The sequence below is a fragment of the Coregonus clupeaformis genome, unplaced genomic scaffold, assembly GCF_020615455.1.
Source record: "Coregonus clupeaformis isolate EN_2021a unplaced genomic scaffold, ASM2061545v1 scaf0434, whole genome shotgun sequence".
Lineage (NCBI taxonomy): Eukaryota > Metazoa > Chordata > Actinopteri > Salmoniformes > Salmonidae > Coregonus > Coregonus clupeaformis.
In genome coordinates, this window is record NW_025533889.1 from 249,276 (window position 1) to 269,442 (window position 20,167).

At 44.3% G+C, this 20,167-nt stretch overlaps 1 protein-coding gene across 1 annotated transcript in view; it reads left to right on the forward strand.

Annotated features, from left to right (window-relative positions):
* LOC121543497 (transforming growth factor beta-2 proprotein) overlaps nt 1-19,310 on the forward strand; it is a 56,250-nt gene extending 36,940 nt beyond the window's left edge. The window contains exons 2-7 of the mRNA XM_041853387.2: nt 10,194-10,357; nt 13,521-13,653; nt 13,768-13,878; nt 14,589-14,757; nt 16,722-16,875; nt 17,220-19,310. Coding sequence (XP_041709321.2) covers nt 10,194-10,357; nt 13,521-13,653; nt 13,768-13,878; nt 14,589-14,757; nt 16,722-16,875; nt 17,220-17,378 — 890 coding nt within the window. The 3' untranslated portion in view covers nt 17,379-19,310. The remainder of the gene's footprint in view (nt 1-10,193; nt 10,358-13,520; nt 13,654-13,767; nt 13,879-14,588; nt 14,758-16,721; nt 16,876-17,219) is intronic.
* The last annotated feature ends 857 nt before the right edge of the window (nt 19,311-20,167 follow it).

Consider the following 20,167-nt stretch of genomic DNA (forward strand, 5'->3'; position numbering starts at 1 on the left):
TGAAGAAACCACTACTAAAGGACACCAATAAGAAGAAGGGAGTTGCTTGGGCCAAGAAACACAAGCAATGGACATTAGACCGGTGGAAATCTGTCCTTTAGTCTGATGAGTCCAAATTTGAGATTTTTGGTTCCAACCGCTGTATCTTTGTGAGACACAGAGTAGGGAAACGGATAATCTCCGGATGTGTGGTTCCCACTGTGAAGCATGGTGTGGGGGGGCTTTGCTGGTGACACTGTCTGTGATTTATTTAGAATTCAAGGCACACTTAACCAGCATGGCTACCACAGCATTCTGCAGCGATACGCCATCCCATCTGGTTTGCGCTTAGTGGGACTGTAATTTGTTTTTCAACAGGACATTGACCCAAAACACACCTCAGAGAATTTCAACAAGCATTTTGCTACGGCTGGCCATGCTTTCCACCTGGCTACCACTACCCCGGCCACCAGCTCTGCACCCTCCGCTGCAACTTGCCCATGCCCCGCCCCCCGCTTCTCCTTCACACAAATTCAGACAACTGATGTTCTGAAAGAGCTGAAAAATCTGGACCCCTACAAATCAACTGGGCTAGACAATCTGGACCCTTTCTTTCTAAAATTAGCCACCAAAATTGTCGCAACCCCTATTACTAGCCTGTTCAACCTCTCTTTCGTAACGTCTGAGATCCCCAGAGATTGGAAAGCTGCCGCGGTCATCCCCCCAAAGGGTCAGATCACCGACCAATTCGAATCCCACCGTACCTTTTCCGCTATGCAATCCGGTTTCCGAGCTGGTCATGGGTGCACATCAGCCACACTCAAGGTCCTAAACGATATTATAACCGCGATCGATAAAATACAGTACTGCGCAGCCGTCTTCATCGACCTGGCCAAGGCTTTCGACTCTGTCAACCACCGTATTCTTATTGGCAGACTAAATAGCCTTGGTTTCTCTAATGACTGCCTCGCCTGGTTCACCAACTACTTCTCAGATAGAGTTCAATGTGTCAAATCCGAGGGCCTGTTGACTAGACCTCTGGCCGTCTCTATGGGGGTGCCACAGGGTTCAATTCTCGAGCCGACTATATTCTCTGTGTATATCAATGATGTCGCTCTTGCTACTGGTGACGCTCGGATCTACCTCGATCTACCTCTATGCGGACACCATTTTGTATACATCTGGGCCTTCATTGGACTCTGTGTAAACAAACCTCCAAACGAGCTTCAATGCCATACAACACTCCTTCCATAGCCTCCAACTGCTCTTAAACACTATTAAAACTAAATGCATGCTCTTCAACCGAACGCTGCTTGTACCCGCCCACCCGACTAGAATCACTACTCTCGGCGGGTCTGACCTAGAGTATGTGGACAACTACAAATACCTAGGTGTCTGGTTAGACTGTAAACTCTCCTTCCAGACTCACATTAAGCATCTCCAACAAAAGTTAGATCTAGAATCGGCTTCCTATTTCGCAACAAAGCCTCCTTCACTCATGCTGCCAAACATGCCCTCGTAAAATTGACTATCCTACCGATCCTTGACTTCGGCGATGTCATTTACAAAATAGCCTCCAACACTCTACTCAGCAAATTGGATGAAGTCTATCACAGTGCCATCCGTTTTGTCACCAAAATCCCATATACTACCCACCATTGTGACCTGTACGCTCTTGTTGGCTGGCCCTCACTACATATTAGTCGCCAAACCCACTGGCTCCAGGTCATCTATAAATCACTGCTAGGCAAATCCCTGTCTTATCTTAGCTCACTGGTCACCAGAGCAACACCCACCTGTAGTCTGCGCTCCAGCAGGTATATCTCACTGGTCATCCCCAAAGCCAACACCACCTTTGGCCGCCATTCCTTCCAGTTCTCTGCTGCCAATGACTGGAACGAACTGCAAAAATCTCTGAAGCTGGAGACTCTTATCTCCCTCACTAACTTTAAGCGTCAATTGTCAGAGCAGCTTACCGATCACTGCACCTGTACACAGCCATTCTGAAATTAGCCCACCCACCTACCTCATCCCCATATTGTTAGTTATTTTGCTAATTTTGCACCCCAGTATCTCTATTTGCACATAATCTTTTGCACATCTATCATTCCAGTGTTAATACGAAATTGTAACTATTTTGCACTATGGCCTATTTATTGCCTTACCTCCATAACTTACTACATTCGCACACACTGTATATATATTTTCTGTTGTATTTTTGACTTTATGTTTTGTTTACCCCATATGTAACCATATGTAACTCTGTGTTGTTGTTTTTATCGCACTGCTTTGCTTTATCTTGGCCAGGTCGCAGTTGTAAATGAGAACTTGTTCTCAACTGGCTTACAGTGGGGAAAAAAAGTATTTAGTCAGCCACCAATTGTGCAAGTTCTCCCACTTAAAAAGATGAGAGAGGCCTGTAATTTTCATCATAGGTACACGTCAACTATGACAGACAAATTGAGATTTTTTTCTCTCCAGAAAATCACATTGTAGGATTTTTAATGAATTTATTTGCAAATTATGGTGGAAAATAAGTATTTGGTCACCTACAAACAAGCAAGATTTCTGGCTCTCACAGACCTGTAACTTCTTCTTTAAGAGGCTCCTCTGTCCTCCACTCGTTACCTGTATTAATGGCACCTGTTTGAACTTATCAGTACAAAAGACACCTGTCCACAACCTCAAACAGTCACACTCCAAACTCCACTATGGCCAAGACCAAAGAGCTGTCAAAGGACACCAGAAACAAAATTGTAGACCTGCACCAGGCTGGGAAGACTGAATCTGCAATAGGTAAGCAGCTTGGTTTGAAGAAATCAACTGTGGGAGCAATTATTAGGAAATGGAAGACATACAAGACCACTGATAATCTCCCTCGATCTGGGGCTCCACGCAAGATCTCACCCCGTGGGGTCAAAATGATCACAAGAACGGTGAGCAAAAATCCCAGAACCACACGGGAGGACCTAGTGAATGACCTGCAGAGAGCTGGGACCAAAGTAACAAGGCCTACCATCAGTAACACACTACGCCGCCAGGGACTCAAATCCTGCAGTGCCAGACGTGTTCCCCTGCTTAAGCCAGTACATGTCCAGGCCCGTCTGAAGTTTGCTAGAGTGCATTTGGATGATCCAGAAGAGGATTGGGAGAATGTTTTATGGTCAGATGAAACAAAACAAAAATAGTAAAAACTCAACTCGTCGTGTTTGGAGGACAAAGAATGCTGAGTTGCATCCAAAGAACACCATACCTACTGTGAAGCATGGGGGTGAAAACATCATGCTTTGGGGCTGTTTTTCTGCAAAGGGACCAGGACGACTGATCCGTGTACAGGAAAGAATGAATGGGGCCATGTATCGTGAGATTTTGAGTGAAAACCTCCTTCCATCAGCAAGGGCATTGAAGATTAAACATGGCTGGGTCTTTCAGCATGACAATGATCCCAAACACACCGCCCGGGCAATGAAGGAGTGGCTTCGTAAGAAGCATTTCAAGGTCCTGGAGTGGCCTAGCCAGTCTCCAGATCTCAACCCCATAGAAAATCTTTGGAGGGAGTTGAAAGTCCGTGTTGCCCAGCGACAGCCCCAAAACATCACTGCTCTAGAGAAGATCTGCATGGAGGAATGGGCCAAAATACCAGCAACAGTGTGTAAAAACCTTGTGAAGACTTACAGAAAACGTTTGACCTGTGTCATTGCCAACAAAGGGTATATAACAAAGTATTGAGAAACTTTTGATATTGACCAAATACTTATTTTCCACCATAATTTGCAAATAAATTCATAAAAAATCCTACAATGTGATTTTCTGGAGAAAAAAAATCTCATTTTGTCTGTCATAGTTGACGTGTACCTATGATGAAAATTACAGGCCTCTCTCATCTTTTTAAGTGGGAGAACTTGCACAATTGGTGGCTGACTAAATACTTTTTTGACATGATTCCATATATGTTATTTCATAGTTCTGATGTTTTCGCTATTATTCTGCAATGTAGAAAATAGTAAACATAAAGAAAAACCCTGGAATGAGTAGTTAATATAATAATAATAATATGCAATTTAGCAGACGCTTTTATCCAAAGCGACTTACAGTCAATTGCGCATACATTTTTACGTATGGGTGGTCCCGGGGATCGAACCCACTACCCTGGCGTTACAAGCGCCATGATCTACCAATGGAGCTACAGAGGACCACCAGAGTTACTTGTGTCCAAACTTTTGACTGGTACTGTACATGGGGGCATTATAGTATTTTTCACCCAGCTGCACATGCCTGACTATTTTGCCATTGGCCTATGATGTCATGGAAGTGATGAGTAATGAAGGGAATGATTAGAGGGATCAGGGGTCTGTCTATTCGCTGTGTGAGACAGCTCTCATGTGACATCAGGCTCCCCTCTGTGAGGAAAGAGAGAAGAAGGGAGGCCTTGGTCTGGTTAATGAAAGTATAGTGCAACCCCTTTCTGTGTGTGACATCACCACTGCCTCCTCGCTTCTCAATTCCCTGAATGAGCCTGGGGACAGTGCCACAGAAAGACCACAGCGGCGCCAGTTGTGGTGGATCATTTTGGTGTCACGTTCATATAAATTAGTGTTAACGTGGTCTGACTGACACACTCTCTCTCTCTCTCTCTCTCTCTCTCTCTCTCTCTCTCTCTCTCTCTCTCTCTCTCTCTCTCTCTCTCTCTCTCTCTCTCTCTCTCTCTCTCTCTCTCTCTCTCTCTCTCTGCCACTGAACCTCATGTCAACCAGTGGTTGGCTTATTGAGTCACCCAGAATTCCCCAGTTGACTTGACCATGACATGAATAGATCAGGATTTATTACCATCTGAGGGAGGATGTATTACTGTATTGTGTGTGTGTGTGTGTGTGTGTGTCTGCTTGACTGTTTATGTTTTGTTGAGTAAAATGACCTATTGTGTAGTAGTTGTGTGTGAGAGAGCATTCCATATGTATTTAACGGATATACAGTAGCTTTGTGTGTGTGTGTTTGCGTGCTTGCATTTGTTTGTTTAGTTTAGTTTATTACGATCCCCATTAGCTACTGTACATGCAGCAGCTACTCTTACTGGGGTCCACATAAAACATACAAATACAGTGGGGGAAAAAAGTATTTAGTCAGCCACCAATTGTGCAAGTTCTCCCACTTAAAAAGATGAGAGAGGCCTGTAATTTTCATCATAGGTACACGTCAACTATGACAGACAAAATGAGAAAAAAAATTCCAGAAAATCACATTGTAGAATTTTTTATGAATTTATTTGCAAATTATGGTGGAAAATAAGTATTTGGTCAATAACAAAAGTTTCTCAATACTTTGTTATATACCCTTTGTTGGCAATGACACAGGTCAAACGTTTTCTGTAAGTCTTCACAAGGTTTTCACACACTGTTGCTGGTATTTTGGCCCACTCCCTAAAAATATTTTCTATGGGGTTGAGATCTGGAGACTGGCTAGGCCACTCCAGGACCTTGAAATGCTTCTTACGAAGCCACTCCTTCGTTGCCCGGGCGGTGTGTTTGGGATCATTGTCATGCTGAAAGACCCAGCCACGTTTCATCTTCAATGCCCTTGCTGATGGAAGGAGGTTTTCACTCAAAATCTCACGATACATGGCCCCATTCATTCTTTCCTTTACACGGATCAGTCGTCCAGGTCCCTTTGCAGAAAAACAGCCCCAAAGCATGATGTTTCCACCCCCATGCTTCACAGTAGGTATGGTGTTCTTTGGATGCAACTCAGCATTCTTTGTCCTCCAAACACGACGAGTTGAGTTTTTACCAAAAAGTTCTATTTTGGTTTCATCTGACCATATGACATTCTCCCAATCCTCTTCTGGATCATCCAAATGCACTCTAGCAAACTTCAGACGGGCCTGGACATGTACTGGCTTAAGCAGGGGGACACGTCTGGCACTGCAGGATTTGAGTCCCTGGCGGCGTAGTGTGTTACTGATGGTAGGCTTTGTTACTTTGGTCCCAGCTCTCTGCAGGTCATTCACTAGGTCCTCCCGTGTGGTTCTGGGATTTTTGCTCACCGTTCTTGTGATCATTTTGACCCCACGGGGTGAGATCTTGCGTGGAGCCCCAGATCGAGGGAGATTATCAGTGGTCTTGTATGTCTTCCATTTCCTAATAATTGCTCCCACAGTTGATTTCTTCAAACCAAGCTGCTTACCTATTGCAGATTCAGTCTTCCCAACCTGGTGCAGGTCTACAATTTTGTTTCTGGTGTCCTTTGACAGCTCTTTGGTCTTGGCCATAGTGGAGTTTGGAGTGTGACTGTTTGAGGTTGTGGACAGGTGTCTTTTATACTGATAACAAGTTCAAACAGGTGCCATTAATACAGGTAACGAGTGGAGGACAGAGGAGCCTCTTAAAGAAGAAGTTACAGGTCTGTGAGAGCCAGAAATCTTGCTTGTTTGTTATTGACCAAATACTTATTTTCCACCATAATTTGCAAATAAATTCATAAAAAATCCTACAATGTGATTTTCTGGAGAAAAAAAATCTGATTTTATCTGTCATAGTTGACGTGTACCTATGATGAAAATTACAGGCCTCTCATCTTTTTAAGTGGGAGAACTTGCACAATTGGTGGCTGACTAAATACTTTTTTTCCCCACTGTACATAATGAAATAAAGAACAGTTATAGACAAGAACAACATAAGATATCACATTAAATTGAAAATAAATATTTTTAAATTAAAAAAGAGTTAGGAAAGACACAAGGAGACAACAAAAAATACTATTTACACACTTCATATATTCATATTCTTATATACAGTACAGTTAGATTAGGTCTTTAGAAAGAAGAGGCACTGTGATACACAATGTATTTTTTATCTGTTTTTTAAAGCTAAACTTTGCTTGAGTAATCTCTGGTGGCAGAGTACCGTGAAGAAACCCGTTGTGGCGTGTCTGGTGGGGTATGTACAGTGAGGGGAAAAAAGTATTTGATCCCCTGCTGATTTTGTACGTTTGCCCACTGACAAAGAAATGATCAGTCTATAATTTTAATGGTAGGTTTATTTGAACAGTGAGAGACAGAATAACAACAAAAAAATACAGAAAAACGCATGTCAAAAATGTTATAAATTGATTAGCATTTTAATGAGGGAAATAAGTATTTGACCCCCTCTCAATCAGAAAGATTTCTGGCTCCCAGGTGTCTTTTATACAGGTAACGAGCTGAGATTAGGAGCACACTCTTAAAGGGAGTGCTCCTAATCTCAGTTTGTTACCTGTATAAAAGACACCTGTCCACAGAAGCAATCAATCAATCAGATTCCAAACTCTCCACCATGGCCAAGACCAAAGAGCTCTCCAAGGATGTCAGGGACAAGATTGTAGACCTACACAAGGCTGGAATGGGCTACAAGACCATCGCCAAGCAGCTTGATGAAAAGGTGACAACAGTTGGTGCGATTATTCGCAAATGGAAGAAACACAAAAGACCTGTCAATCTCACTCGGCCTGGGGCTCCATGCAAGATCTCACCTCGTGGAGTTGCAATGATCATGAGAACGGTGAGGAATCAGCCCAGAACTACACGGGAGGATCTTGTCAATGATCTCAAGGCAGCTGGGACCATAGTCAACAAGAAAACAATTGGTAACACACTATGCCGTGAAGGACTGAAATCCTGCAGCGCCCGCAAGGTCCCCCTGCTCAAGAAAGCACATATAAAGGCCCGTCTGAATTTTGCCAATGAACATCTGAATGATTCAGAGGAGAACTGGGTGAAAGTGTTGTGGTCAGATGAGACCAAAATGGAGCTCTTTGGCATCAACTCAACTCGCCGTGTTTGGAGGAGGAGGAATGTTGCCTATGACCCCAAGAACACCATCCCCACCGTCAAACATGGAGGTGGAAACATTATGCTTTGGGGGTGTTTTTCTGCTAAGGGGACAGGACAACTTCACCGCATCAAAGGGACGATGGACAGGGCCATGTACCATCAAATCTTGGGTGAGAACCTCCTTCCCTCAGCCAGGGCATTGAAAATGGGTCATGGATGGGTATTCCAGCATGACAATGACCTAAAACACACGGCCAAGGCAACAAAGGAGTGGCTCAAGAAGAAGCACATTAAGGTCCTGGAGTGGCCTAGCCAGTCTCCAGATCTTAATCCCATAGAAAATCTGTGGAGGGAGCTGAAGGTTCGAGTTGCCAAACGTCAGCCTCGAAACCTTAATGAGTTGGAGAAGATCTACAAAGAGGAGTGGGACAACATCCCTCCTGAGATGTGTGCAAACCTGGTGGCCAACTGCAAACCTGGTGGCCAACTACAAGAAACGTCTGACCTCTGTGATTGCCAACAAGGATTTTGCCACCAAGTACTAAGTCATGTTTTGCGGAGGGGTCAAATACTTATTTCCCTCATTAAAATGCAAATCAATATATACAATTTTTTACATGCGTTTCTCTGGATTTTTTTGTTGTTATTCTGTCTCTCACTGTTCAAATAAACCTACCATTAAAATTATAGACTGATCATGTCTTTGTCAGTGGGCAAACGTATAAAATCAGCAGGGGATCAAATTATTTTTTCCCTCACTGTATGTCTGTTTGAAGTGTATCCAAATAGATTGTATGTGTGCGAATGGCTATCCAGACCTGTACAGTAGGTGAGTGTGTGTTCATTGTGGTTAGTCCAGCTGCACTATTCCCTGTGCCCTCGGTCAATGCAGCCAGTGTTGTGTTAAGCACAGCGGCCTCATTCATGAGGCAGCACCGCTGTGTAGAAGTTACACACAGCCTTAAGCTGGCCCATTGGGACTTGGAAGTGTGACTTTCTCTGTTGACGGATGGGAAGGAAGCGAGCAAGAGCGTAGTTAGTCTTGGCTCATCTGACTCTCTGGTCACACAGAGAAGGGTTAGTGTTGGCGCGCCCAGACCATTGGTCACTGGCGCAACACACAGAGAGAGAGAAATACAGAGAGAGAGAAAATGAGAGAGAGAAAAAAGATTGATAGACTGCAACTGCTCTGAAACATGATGCTGGGACGGGTATTTGGTAGGTGCCTGTGAGAGACCTGAGTGTGAATCTCACTAAGAAGATCAGGTCACATTAGACACAGTCACCTCACACATGCTCCCTCTGGCACAAGAGCATTGTCACAGCTTTTTGTTTAACACACACACAAACCGCACACACACACACACAAGCTATTATAATTCAAATCAAATCCAATTTTATTGGTCACATACACGTGTTTAGCAGACGTTATTGCGGGTGTAGTGAAATGCTTGTGCTTCTAGCTCCGACAGTGCAGTAATATATATCAAGTAATATTTGAGATAACTAATTTATTTCAGTGTTTAGTAAAGTAAATGGTATTTTGGCTGTAGTTGTCCTTTTAGGTCTGGTCCAAGTACAACTGCTTAGCAGTTTCTCTCCCCCTTCTCTCCTCCCCCTCCCTCCTGTCTTGATGGTCGTTGCGGTTGTATACTCTCTTTAAACAAACCACGGTGGCTGGCTAATCCTGGGCTTCTGCCTAAAGTTGCAGCCATCAATTTAAGGCTCTGGGTCTCCTAATACACAGTGGTGTAGGGAACTGTCAAACACACACCGCCGCACACATGGATCCCAGCATTACGGTTGTTGCATTACTTTCTGCGCCCGAGCCTGGCTGTCAGGCGCACCACTACACACAGGGTTGTCAGTGCTAAGTGCGTCACCCGGTTCTACTGTGTAAGCTTCTGTCAAACACACGCTTCCACCACACATGGTTTTGAGTAGTGTGTGAGTGTTACAGTACTACTGTGCAGGTCCCGTATCAGATACTTACACAGAGCTACACACATGTTCGGGAGTATTCAGTGAGCGTTACCATAGTACCGGGTTCCTATAGGAACCATATGTACTGCAGCATTACCCCAAGTGACCCTCACGAGAGACAGGGAGACGTGTGTGTCTGAACATTGCAAGAGAGCGAATGGCATCAATTCTAATCTGGGGTGTGAGCTATTTGAAAACTGCTGTGGTTTCTGATAGAGAACCTATGAGAATTTGAGAAGATGAGCCTGAACGTCATTTAGCCTTTTATGACCTCTCAACTGAATACAGTGAGTAAATAAACTGGGGAAGAGTAAAAGTATTTTCACCCTGTCAGCCATTACATTTGGATTGGGCTTGTCTTTACATACACACACAAACACAATCGTCAGTCGTGTTGCTAAACTCCGTCCTCCTTCCTGTGTTTCAGATGTCATCTCTCCCACGCACTACAACCCGTACTACAGACGGCTCACCTTCGACGTGACCTCCATGGAGAAGAATGCCTCTAACCTGGTCAAGGCTGAGCTACGCGTCTTTCGCCTCCAGAACCCCAAGGCCCGCGTGTCTGAACAGAGGATCGAGCTGTACCAGGTAAACCTCCCTTCTGTCCTCATCTCTAACCAGGTTTCCATCCAATATTTTATTTTTATTTGGTATTATTATTGGTATTTTACCCCCTTTTTCTCCCCAATATTGATCATGTGTCATCACTGCAACTCCACAATGGGCTCGGGAGGCGAAGGTCCAGTCATGCGTCCTCCGAAACATGACCCGCCAAACCATGCTTCTTAACACCCACCCACTTAACCCGGAAGCCAGCCGCACCAATGTGTCGGAGGAAACATTGTTCAACTGACGACCGAGTCAGCCTGCAGGCGTCCGGCCGCCACAAGGAGTCGCTAGAGCGCGATGAGCCAAGTAAAGCCCCCCCCGGCCAAACCCTCCCCTAACCCGGACGACGCTGGGCCAATTGTGCACCGCCCTATGGGACTCCCGATCACGGCCGGTTGTGATACAGCCTGGGATCGAACCAGGTCTGTAGTAACGCCTCTAGCACTGCGATGCAGTGCCTTAGACCGCTGTGCCACTCGGGAGGCCAATTCAACCTTTTTATGTGAGTAAAGTACATGTTGGATAAAACATTTTACGACCAGCCTGATGGAAACAGAACATTTGTCGGTAAACTTTCCAAATGTAGACTAAACAAAGTACGCTAGACAAGGTGGCATCTTTTTGTGTCAGTATAATTAATTATGCGAGAAATGTTGGTGGAAATGCTATTATTCACAAATATTGATATAATAACCATCATATCGAAGTAAACTTGGAGTCACGCGATGACATGTTGTGTGGTACTCCCACTACGACTTGTACGGAAAGCATGCAGTTTATTAGGCTACAGATTAAATAAATTATGATGAACTTCACAGGTTGGAGAAAGTGCAAGGTGATGAGCTTGATGCTCCTTTCCAATAAATATCGAGGGTCTTATTTTGGTGACATGATCATCGATGCTTGGCTGCCATTTGACAAATAAATAATAATCTCATCATGTAGGCTATAGGCCTAACCGCACTGTATCTGTGAGCTGTTGGCTAGAGCGCACATGCCAATACCAGAGTTGGCACACTCGCTATATAAAGCAACATTGTTTGTGAGAAAACCATCAGTAGAGTTGAAAATGCAATGGAAACCCATTGAACTTGTATTTTTTATTTGGTACATGGGAATTTAACCGCAAAAGGTATTTTTATGTGCACTATGTCATCACGCACAGCTTTTTATCTACAACAAGTCAATTTGATGGATACACATCTCTGGTGGGAAAATGTGCATATTGTTTTTATGTGGATTTTAGAATATTCGCATGAAAATCTGTAGCCAGTTGGAGGAAAACCTAGTTGATTAACCACTCTGAGCTGGATCTAGTGTCATTTCCACTTAAGGTCAAAACAGACCATGCCAGCGATTGGTTAAAAGCAGTGAGTGGCCATCGTATCACCTCTAACCACAGAACAACTGCTGTCATTTTCTGTTAATTTCCCGACGATTCTACATGTGCAATCGCCACCGTTCATCGACACCCAGCAGGTGATTTACTATGCACGGCTGATGTACATTATGGTGTGTATTTTCCTTTAGTCTTTACTCAACCACTCCATACTATATACATACTGTGTCTCCATTGGCACACCTGACACAGCATGAATAATACTATGGTGGTATTCCACAAAGATACCACTTTTTGTTTTAATCCCCTATATTTTACCACTTCAGACCAGTGTGAAATAGATGACTAAATGCTTACCACTAAATTACTATATGCCATACTTGAGCGTACATGCGTGCACACACACACACACACACACACACATTATGAAGCTCAGCATGGGCCTGTTAGTAATGTGTGAGTCGGTAGTGTCGGGAGCCGGGCGGCTCATGGATCAGTCCAGCGTTATTTGTGAGTGGAGAGAGGAGTGTGGAATGCAGAGCGGTGATTTAGACCCGGTGCTGAGTCTCCGGGGGCTGCGCTCCAGCCCAGCCAGCCCAGCGTCTACTGCCTCCACACAGTGTAGGGCCTTCGGCACCAGCCCATTCCCAGGGCGTGGTAGTGTTTATGTCCAGCCAGGGGAATGACAGGTGGCCTAAACACAGCTCAACATGGAGGATTTTCTCACGCAAACACAGGCGATTGAAAGCGTGTGAGGGAGGATGAATAGAGCCGGTGCAACCAGAGAGAGTTTCTCCAAGGAGATCAACTGATAACCTTCAGTAATACATTCAAGTCGTGTTGTACATGAACTGGACACCCAAAACCTTACGCTGACTTGTGTAGTTCCACACACATGCAGATACAGAGTGGAATTTAGCCTATCATAATTATGTATTTTTCAGAGATACAGTGATACTATACATTATCGAGTGGAAAGGTTTTCTCTTTGCCATGACTGTTGAGGAGTGATCGGGCCCTGAGATGGTTCACTCACCAGGGCCTAGTGAAGACTAGCCAGGGCCTAGAGGAAAGATAGCTAGGGCCTAGATATGTTGAAGTAAGTAGCCATCCAGGTAGATCGGCCCCCATCTCTGTCTCTCATCTCAAGAGTTTATAAGCAATTGGCCCCAGTCTCTGTAGGCTTACTTTTCAGAGGTTTTGACTGGTCTCAACCTCTCTTTCCTCTCTCTCTCTCTCTCTCTCTCTCTCTCTCTCTCTCTCTCTCTCTCTCTCTCTCTCTCTCTCTCTCTCTCTCTCTCTCTCTCTCTCTCTCTCTCTCTCTCTCTCCTCTCCTCTCTCTCTCTCTCTCTCTCTCTCTCTCTCTCTCTCTCTCTCTCTCTCTCTCTGCCTCTCTCTCGCCTTTCCCCTACCTCTTCTCCCTCCCTCTCTCGCTTCTCTCGTTAGGCTTCCCTGTAGTAGCAGTAGATCTCAGTGGTGTAGCAGACAGTGGTGGAGTAGAGGAGCAGTGTTTTTCACATTAAGGAGAGCATGGCCAACATAAATACATGGTTATGAAGGACAGCAGAATAACATCGCTCTGTCCGGCATCTGTTTCCGGCCCAGCTTGGCTCCTCCTAGACCTGCTCAATCAATCAGGGAGAGGGGAGACTGGGGGGACAGGGGGGACCACTACCAGACCCAAGTAACTGAACCAGGAGCGACTTCTGGGACACTTACCAGAGTTTCCCTCCAGGTTGTTCTCGTACATAGGACTTGTGTTGTGCATGTGGACTCACACGTGCGCTTGATGTGTTTCCACAGATTTTGAGTCACAAGGACTTGGCGTCCCCGACGCAGCGCTACATCGACAGCAAGGTGGTGCGCACGCGCACGGAGGGGGAGTGGCTGTCTTTTGACGTGACAGAGGCAGTCAGTGAATGGTTGCTTCACAGAGGTAGGACGTGGAGGTTTTGACCTCCTATACTACAGCTGAATCACTGATCATATGTGATGCTGAAATCTCATTGGCCTGTTGTGGATGAACAATCCTGTCTATTTTTCCCCCCAGACAGAAACAGTGGATTCAAGATCAGCTTGCACTGTCCGTGCTGCACATTTGTGCCCTCAAACAACTACATCATCCCCAATAAGAGTGAGGAGCTGGAAACCCGCTTTGCAGGTATGTATTGGACAGGATATGTGTGTTACTCTACAGGTATACAGATGCTATCTTAATTTGACCAGTTTCTCACAGCAGGAAAATAATCCTGCAGCAACAGGACATTTGAATTATTATGGACATTTTTGAAGGGGTTGATACATTTTTTGTTCGGGCAAATCAAGTCTGAAATTTTAACGTGAAAATTACAAACTTTAGAAGCCTTTTTAAACCTTGAACACTACAGTTTGCATTTCCTGGTGCGCAGGAAAATTCTCTGCGACAACAGAGTGGTCAAATTAAGGTAGAATATCTGTAAATTGAGAGGTAAAGGCAGTACATTGTATTTTACTTGTATTCATATGTAGCTAACTGACATTAATAGTTATGCAACAATGTGTTTGGCAAGAAGTGCAGTAAGTAGCAGATATGCAGTTTGTGTGATTCACTGGTACAGATGATATTGGTTGTGTCCCAAATGGCACACTAGTTACTATATTGTGCACTACTTTTGACCAGAGCCCTATGGGTCCTACACAAATGTTCTATCTTAATTTGATCACTCTGTTGTCGCAGAGAATTGTCCTGTGCAGCAGTAAATGCAAATTTTAGTGTATTCAAGGTTTTAAAAGGCTTCAAAAATATGTAATTTCCACTTTAAAATGTCACACTTGATTTGACATTGTATGAACATGATGGATATTGATGATATGTATGTGTATGATTGACAGGTATAGATGACAGCTTCCACCACAGCGGAGACCTGAAGGTGTATAGGAAGCGGCGCCACAGCGCCCAGGCTCCCCACCTGCTCATGATGCTGCTGCCCTCCTACCGCCTGGAGTCCCAGCACAAGAGCCACCGCTCCAAACGAGCCCTGGACGCTGCCTTCTGCTCCAGGTACTGACCCCTACTGACTCCACTGATCCTCACATGACCCCGACACCACTCTGCTGGCGGGAACTCAACACACACACAAGCATGTGCACATGCACACACACACACACCTAATAGATACTATACATACAGTGAGGGAAAAAAGTATTTGATCCCCTGCTGATTTTGTACGTTTGCCCACTGACAAAGAAATGATCAGTCTATAATTTTTATGGTAGATTTATTTGAACAGTGAGAGACAGAATAACAACAAAATAATCCAGAAAAACACATGTCAAAAATGTTATAAATTGATTTGCATTTTAATGAGGGAAATAAGTATTTGACACCCTCTCAATCAGAAAGATTTCTGGCTCCCAGGTGTCTTTTACACAGGTAACGAGCTGAGATTAGGAGCACACTCTTAAAGGGAGTGCTCCTAATCTCAGTTTGTTACCTGCATAAAAGACACCTGTCCACAGAAGCAATCAATCAATCAGATTCCAAACTCTCCACCATGGCCAAGACCAAAGAGCTCTCCAAGGATGTCAGGGACAAGATTGTAGACCTACACAAGGCTGGAATGGGCTACAAGACCATCGCCAAGCAGCTTGGTGAGATGGTGACAACAGTTGGTGCGATTATTCGCAAATGGAAGAAACACAAAATAACTGTCAATCTCCCTCGGCCTGGGGCTCCATGCAAGATCTCACCTCGTGGAGTTGCAATGATCATGAGAACGGTGAGGAATCAGCCCAGAACTACACGGGAGGATCTTGTCAATGATCTCAAGGCAGCTGGGACCATAGTCACCAAGAAAACAATTGGTAACACACTACGCCGTGAAGGACTGAAATCCTGCAGTGCCCGCAAGGTCCCCCTGCTCAAGAAAGCACATATACAGGGCCGCCTGAAGTTTGCCAATGAACATCTGAATGATTCAGAGGAGAACTGGGTGAAAGTGTTGTGGTCAGATGAGACCAAAATCGAGCTCTTTGGCATCAACTCAACTCGCCGTGTTTGGAGGAGGAGGAATGCTACCTATGACCCCGAGAACACCATCCCCACCGTCAAACATGGAGGTGGAAACATTATGCTTTGGGGGTGTTTTTCTGCTAAGGGGACAGGACAACTTCACCGCATCAAAGGGACGATGGACGGGGCCATGTACCGTCAAATCTTGGGTGAGAACCTCCTTCCCTCAGCCAGGGCATTGAAAATGGGTCGTGGATGGGTATTCCAGCATGACAATGACTCAAAACACACGGCCAAGGCAACAAAGGAGTGGCTCAAGAAAAAGCACATTAAGGTCCTGGAGTGGCCTAGCCAGTCTCCAGACCTTAATCCCATAGAAAATCTGTGGAGGGAGCTGAAGGTTCGAGTTGCCAAACGTCAGCCTCGAAACCTTAATGACTTGGAGAAGATCTGCAAAGAGGAGTGGAACAAAATCCCTCCTGATATGTGTGCAAACCTGGTGGCCAACTACAAGAAACGTCTGACCTCTGTGATTGCCAACAAGGGTTTTGCCACCAAGTACTAAGTCATGTTTTGCAGAGGGGTCAAATACTTATTTCCCTCATTAAATTGCATATCAATTTATAACATTTTTGACATGCGTTTTTCTGGATTTTTTTGTTGTTATTCTGTCTCTCACTGTTCAAATAAACCTACCATTAAAATTATAGACTGATCATGTCTTTGTCAGTGGGCAAACGTACAAAATCAGCAGGGGATCAAATACTTTTTTCCCTCACTGTACCTAGTAAATAGTTACCTTCTCTGTCAGCAGCTCATCCTCTCAGTGACACACATACACACTTGGCAATTGTTCTTATTGCAGAACTCTCTCCGCTCACAGCTATGCATGTATTCACTCTCTCTTACAAACACACCCTCACACACACATACAAACACACACACACACGTGTGGCTCCCACAGAACCGTATCCATCCCTCACTCCTAACTCTCTCTGTCTTCCTACACACAGAAATGTCCAGGATAACTGCTGCTTGCGGTCGCTCTACATCGACTTCAAGAAGGATCTGGGCTGGAGGTGGATCCACGAGCCCAAGGGCTACAATGCTAACTTCTGCGCCGGGGCCTGTCCCTATCTATGGAGCGCTGACACACAGCATTCCAAGGTGAGAATTCAAGGGTCAAAGGTTAAATAATCCAAAGGGATTGGTTTAGAGCCAGCAGAGGTCTGAGTGGTGGTGTAGAGCAGTGGTGAGAGTAGCAGTGTGGAGTAGAGTTCTTCTGTAGATCGTCTCATTCCTCTGTAGAGTCTGAAATAAGAAAAGTATTGGCCCTGTACTGTTTCATTCAGGGTCACCTCTAGCCCTGGTTTCATTGGCTCTGTGTTTCATTGCGATAAAGAGATCATTTTTATTTTATTTAATAGTTTCAAGCAGCACTGGTCAAAGACCATTGCCTTTGTCAACATCAAGCCTCATACTTTACCTCTGTGTGTGATTCTTCACTTCAGGTGCTAGGCCTGTACAACACCATCAACCCGGAGGCGTCAGCATCGCCCTGCTGTGTGTCTCAGGATCTGGAGCCTCTCACCATCCTCTACTACATCGGCAAGACCCCCAAGATAGAGCAGCTCTCCAACATGATCGTCAAGTCCTGCAAGTGCAGCTAGGAACTGTTACAAGGCAACACACATTCAGTCATACACATTCATACACACGTGCATATTCAGTCACACACATACCCACTTGCATACACACACATTCAGTCACACACACATGCATACACATATGCACATGTGTGTGCACCTAGCCACCCACACGTACACACACACACACACACACACACATACACACATTCTTCGACAAACACATACTGTACATTCACACAGTCAGTCACACTATCACTCACCTGCACTATTGTACAGACATATTTGATCTCCTACAAGCAAGTTGAAAAGGTGCTGAGCAGGTCTAGGTACAGAAAACATGTCTCCCGAAACAACCATACACACACACACACACACACACACACACACACAGCTGTGGCTTTTGTACAGGCGTGCCTGTGTTTTTGTGTTTAGAAAGGCCCTGTCAACATGCCTCACCTCACACACTTGTCACACAAAGACGCAAGAGTATGGCAAACACTGGAAAAAAGTATAAGTGTCTATATGTGAAATAATACGTCTGAGAAACAAAGATGACCCCCCGTTTTCAACATTCAAAGCCATCTCCTTGTTTTTGTTTGTCTCGTTTTGCATCCTTTTGAAACGATTGTAATTTTCTATTTTGTTTTGATTTCTGATAATTGTATTGCCTATTTAAAATCCAGTGTTTTATGGTTAGCACCCAACTCGTTTTCAACTCTCTCGAGAAGTGGTGGATGAATCCACTTCCCAATGTCAGTTTACTAATATGTTATAACATAGTAACGTTATAATCACATCCCATATGCTGTTTATATGTGCTGTAACAGCCACGTAAGGCAGAAAGAGGCTAGGAGACTTTAAGAGAGAGAGAGAGAGAGAAAGAAAGAAAGAAAATAGGCACACCTAGTATGTCTACCTTTTCAACAGAGACTCATCCTCACACAGGCATACTCATAAAAACACACACACACATCCCAAACCTTGCAGCAGGCAACATATTCAGACTGTTGGAACGAACAGTCCTGACATTTCGATAACAAAAAAACTAAACTACAAAAGTGTCCCAAAGTAGTGTTGAGTTCTGTTTACCTTGTGCACTGAATCTTGAATGCTTTCGGAAGCTCAACAGTGATAAAAGGTACAGGAAAATATGTGATTCCATCAACTACACAAGGGAAGTGATGTCATCATGAACACACATTTAACAGAGATTTCTGTGGATATTTTGGATTGTTCTGAGTAGAATTAAAGGTAGAGTTGTCGTTGTCTATATGATGCAGTTGTATGGGAATGGGGAGGTATAGTAGTTAGGGAGCTGTAGTGGTGTTGTAGTGATTATTAGAGAGAAGGGATACAATTGGTGAGAATGGACAGTAGATGTGACCTGGTTCAGAGATTCTCCATGGACCTATGAGACCATTCCATTAGGTCTGAGGTTACTTTAGGTCAAAAGGTCATATTTACAGGTGTGCAGTAGTTTCTATGGACACCAGCGTTGTATCTGCTCATTCGCATTCGAAAAGCTTTGTCTCGTCCGCCTCCCTCAAAGTGTAAAGCCATTATTCAGTCATAGGTTTATGTCATTTGTAGGAATAAAAATTGTTGGATACAAAGAATTGCACTGACGCTATTTTGATTCTACCTTTTTTTAACCTTTTTTATTAGTCGTTACTTCCCCCTTATTAAATGAGGAGTGTTGATGATGTGACTTAGATCAGGAAGTGTAGGTGACAGTACCCCGCCCCTAACCCCACCCCACTTTGGGCACCCGCGGCAGTGGACTTCCTGGAAAACCAGGAAGAGGAGCGAGGCACCAATATTGTCATGATAGAGCTTTTATTTTTCGTTGTTGTTGTTTATGATGATCATGTTTTTGTTGTTGTTGACCCACTATGATGTATTGTAACACATTATTGTTGTGGTACTCTAGTGGTAAATAAATTATTTAAATTACAAGGGAATAACGCAATTCGCCTTTTCTTTTTGCTGTTAATCTGTGTTAATCGAAGCGTGATATTACGTAAAAGTTATCAAACCTTGAGAGAGATGTTGAGAGAGAAGTTTCCAAAACAGATTTATTTGCCACTCCCATTGAGAAAAACAATAACAGAATGATTTTCTTATGCTGCATGAGTGTGCTGTCATTTTATTCTCCAACAAAAGCACTGAATGCATTTCTCTCTATTTCTTACTGTGAAAAGCTATGGAGATAAGCTAGAATGGCACGTTGTTAGTACTCCATGAATATACATTTTTAATAACTGTCCAGAAGAGTAACTGCTAGAGATTGACTGAGAAGGGAACGAAAAGGAGTCTGCGGATGAGGAAGAAAAAAGAGGGAGTGTGTGCACAGATAGGGTGCTGGAAAGGAAAGAGAGATGGAAGGAGTATGAACAGTATTAAAAGGATGTGGGAGGTTTGAGTCAGTTTGTTCTGGTATGATGCTTCTCACCTTGAGAGTGAGAGGGAGACAGGCAGGCTGCCCAGGGAGAAATATGACATGGCAGACATCTAAGTAACCGCTGAGATAAATAAAGACAGTGTGGTCCCAGGCAGAGCTGGGCTTTCTGTGTGGTAACTAAGGAAGACACACGCACACACCCTCTAGGCCAACCTAGTGCCTGGCTCCACTCTAAAGACATCTGGCCCCTCATAAAACATGTCTCAACATCTCTGCTGGACCCAACGAGACTCTGGCATCATCTGAGCCTGAACCAATGGGGGGTCAGTTCTATTCTCAAATGATCACGTTGGATACGACTGCAATGTACAACACATCGTTCTCAATGCATTTTATGCACGCTTTCAAA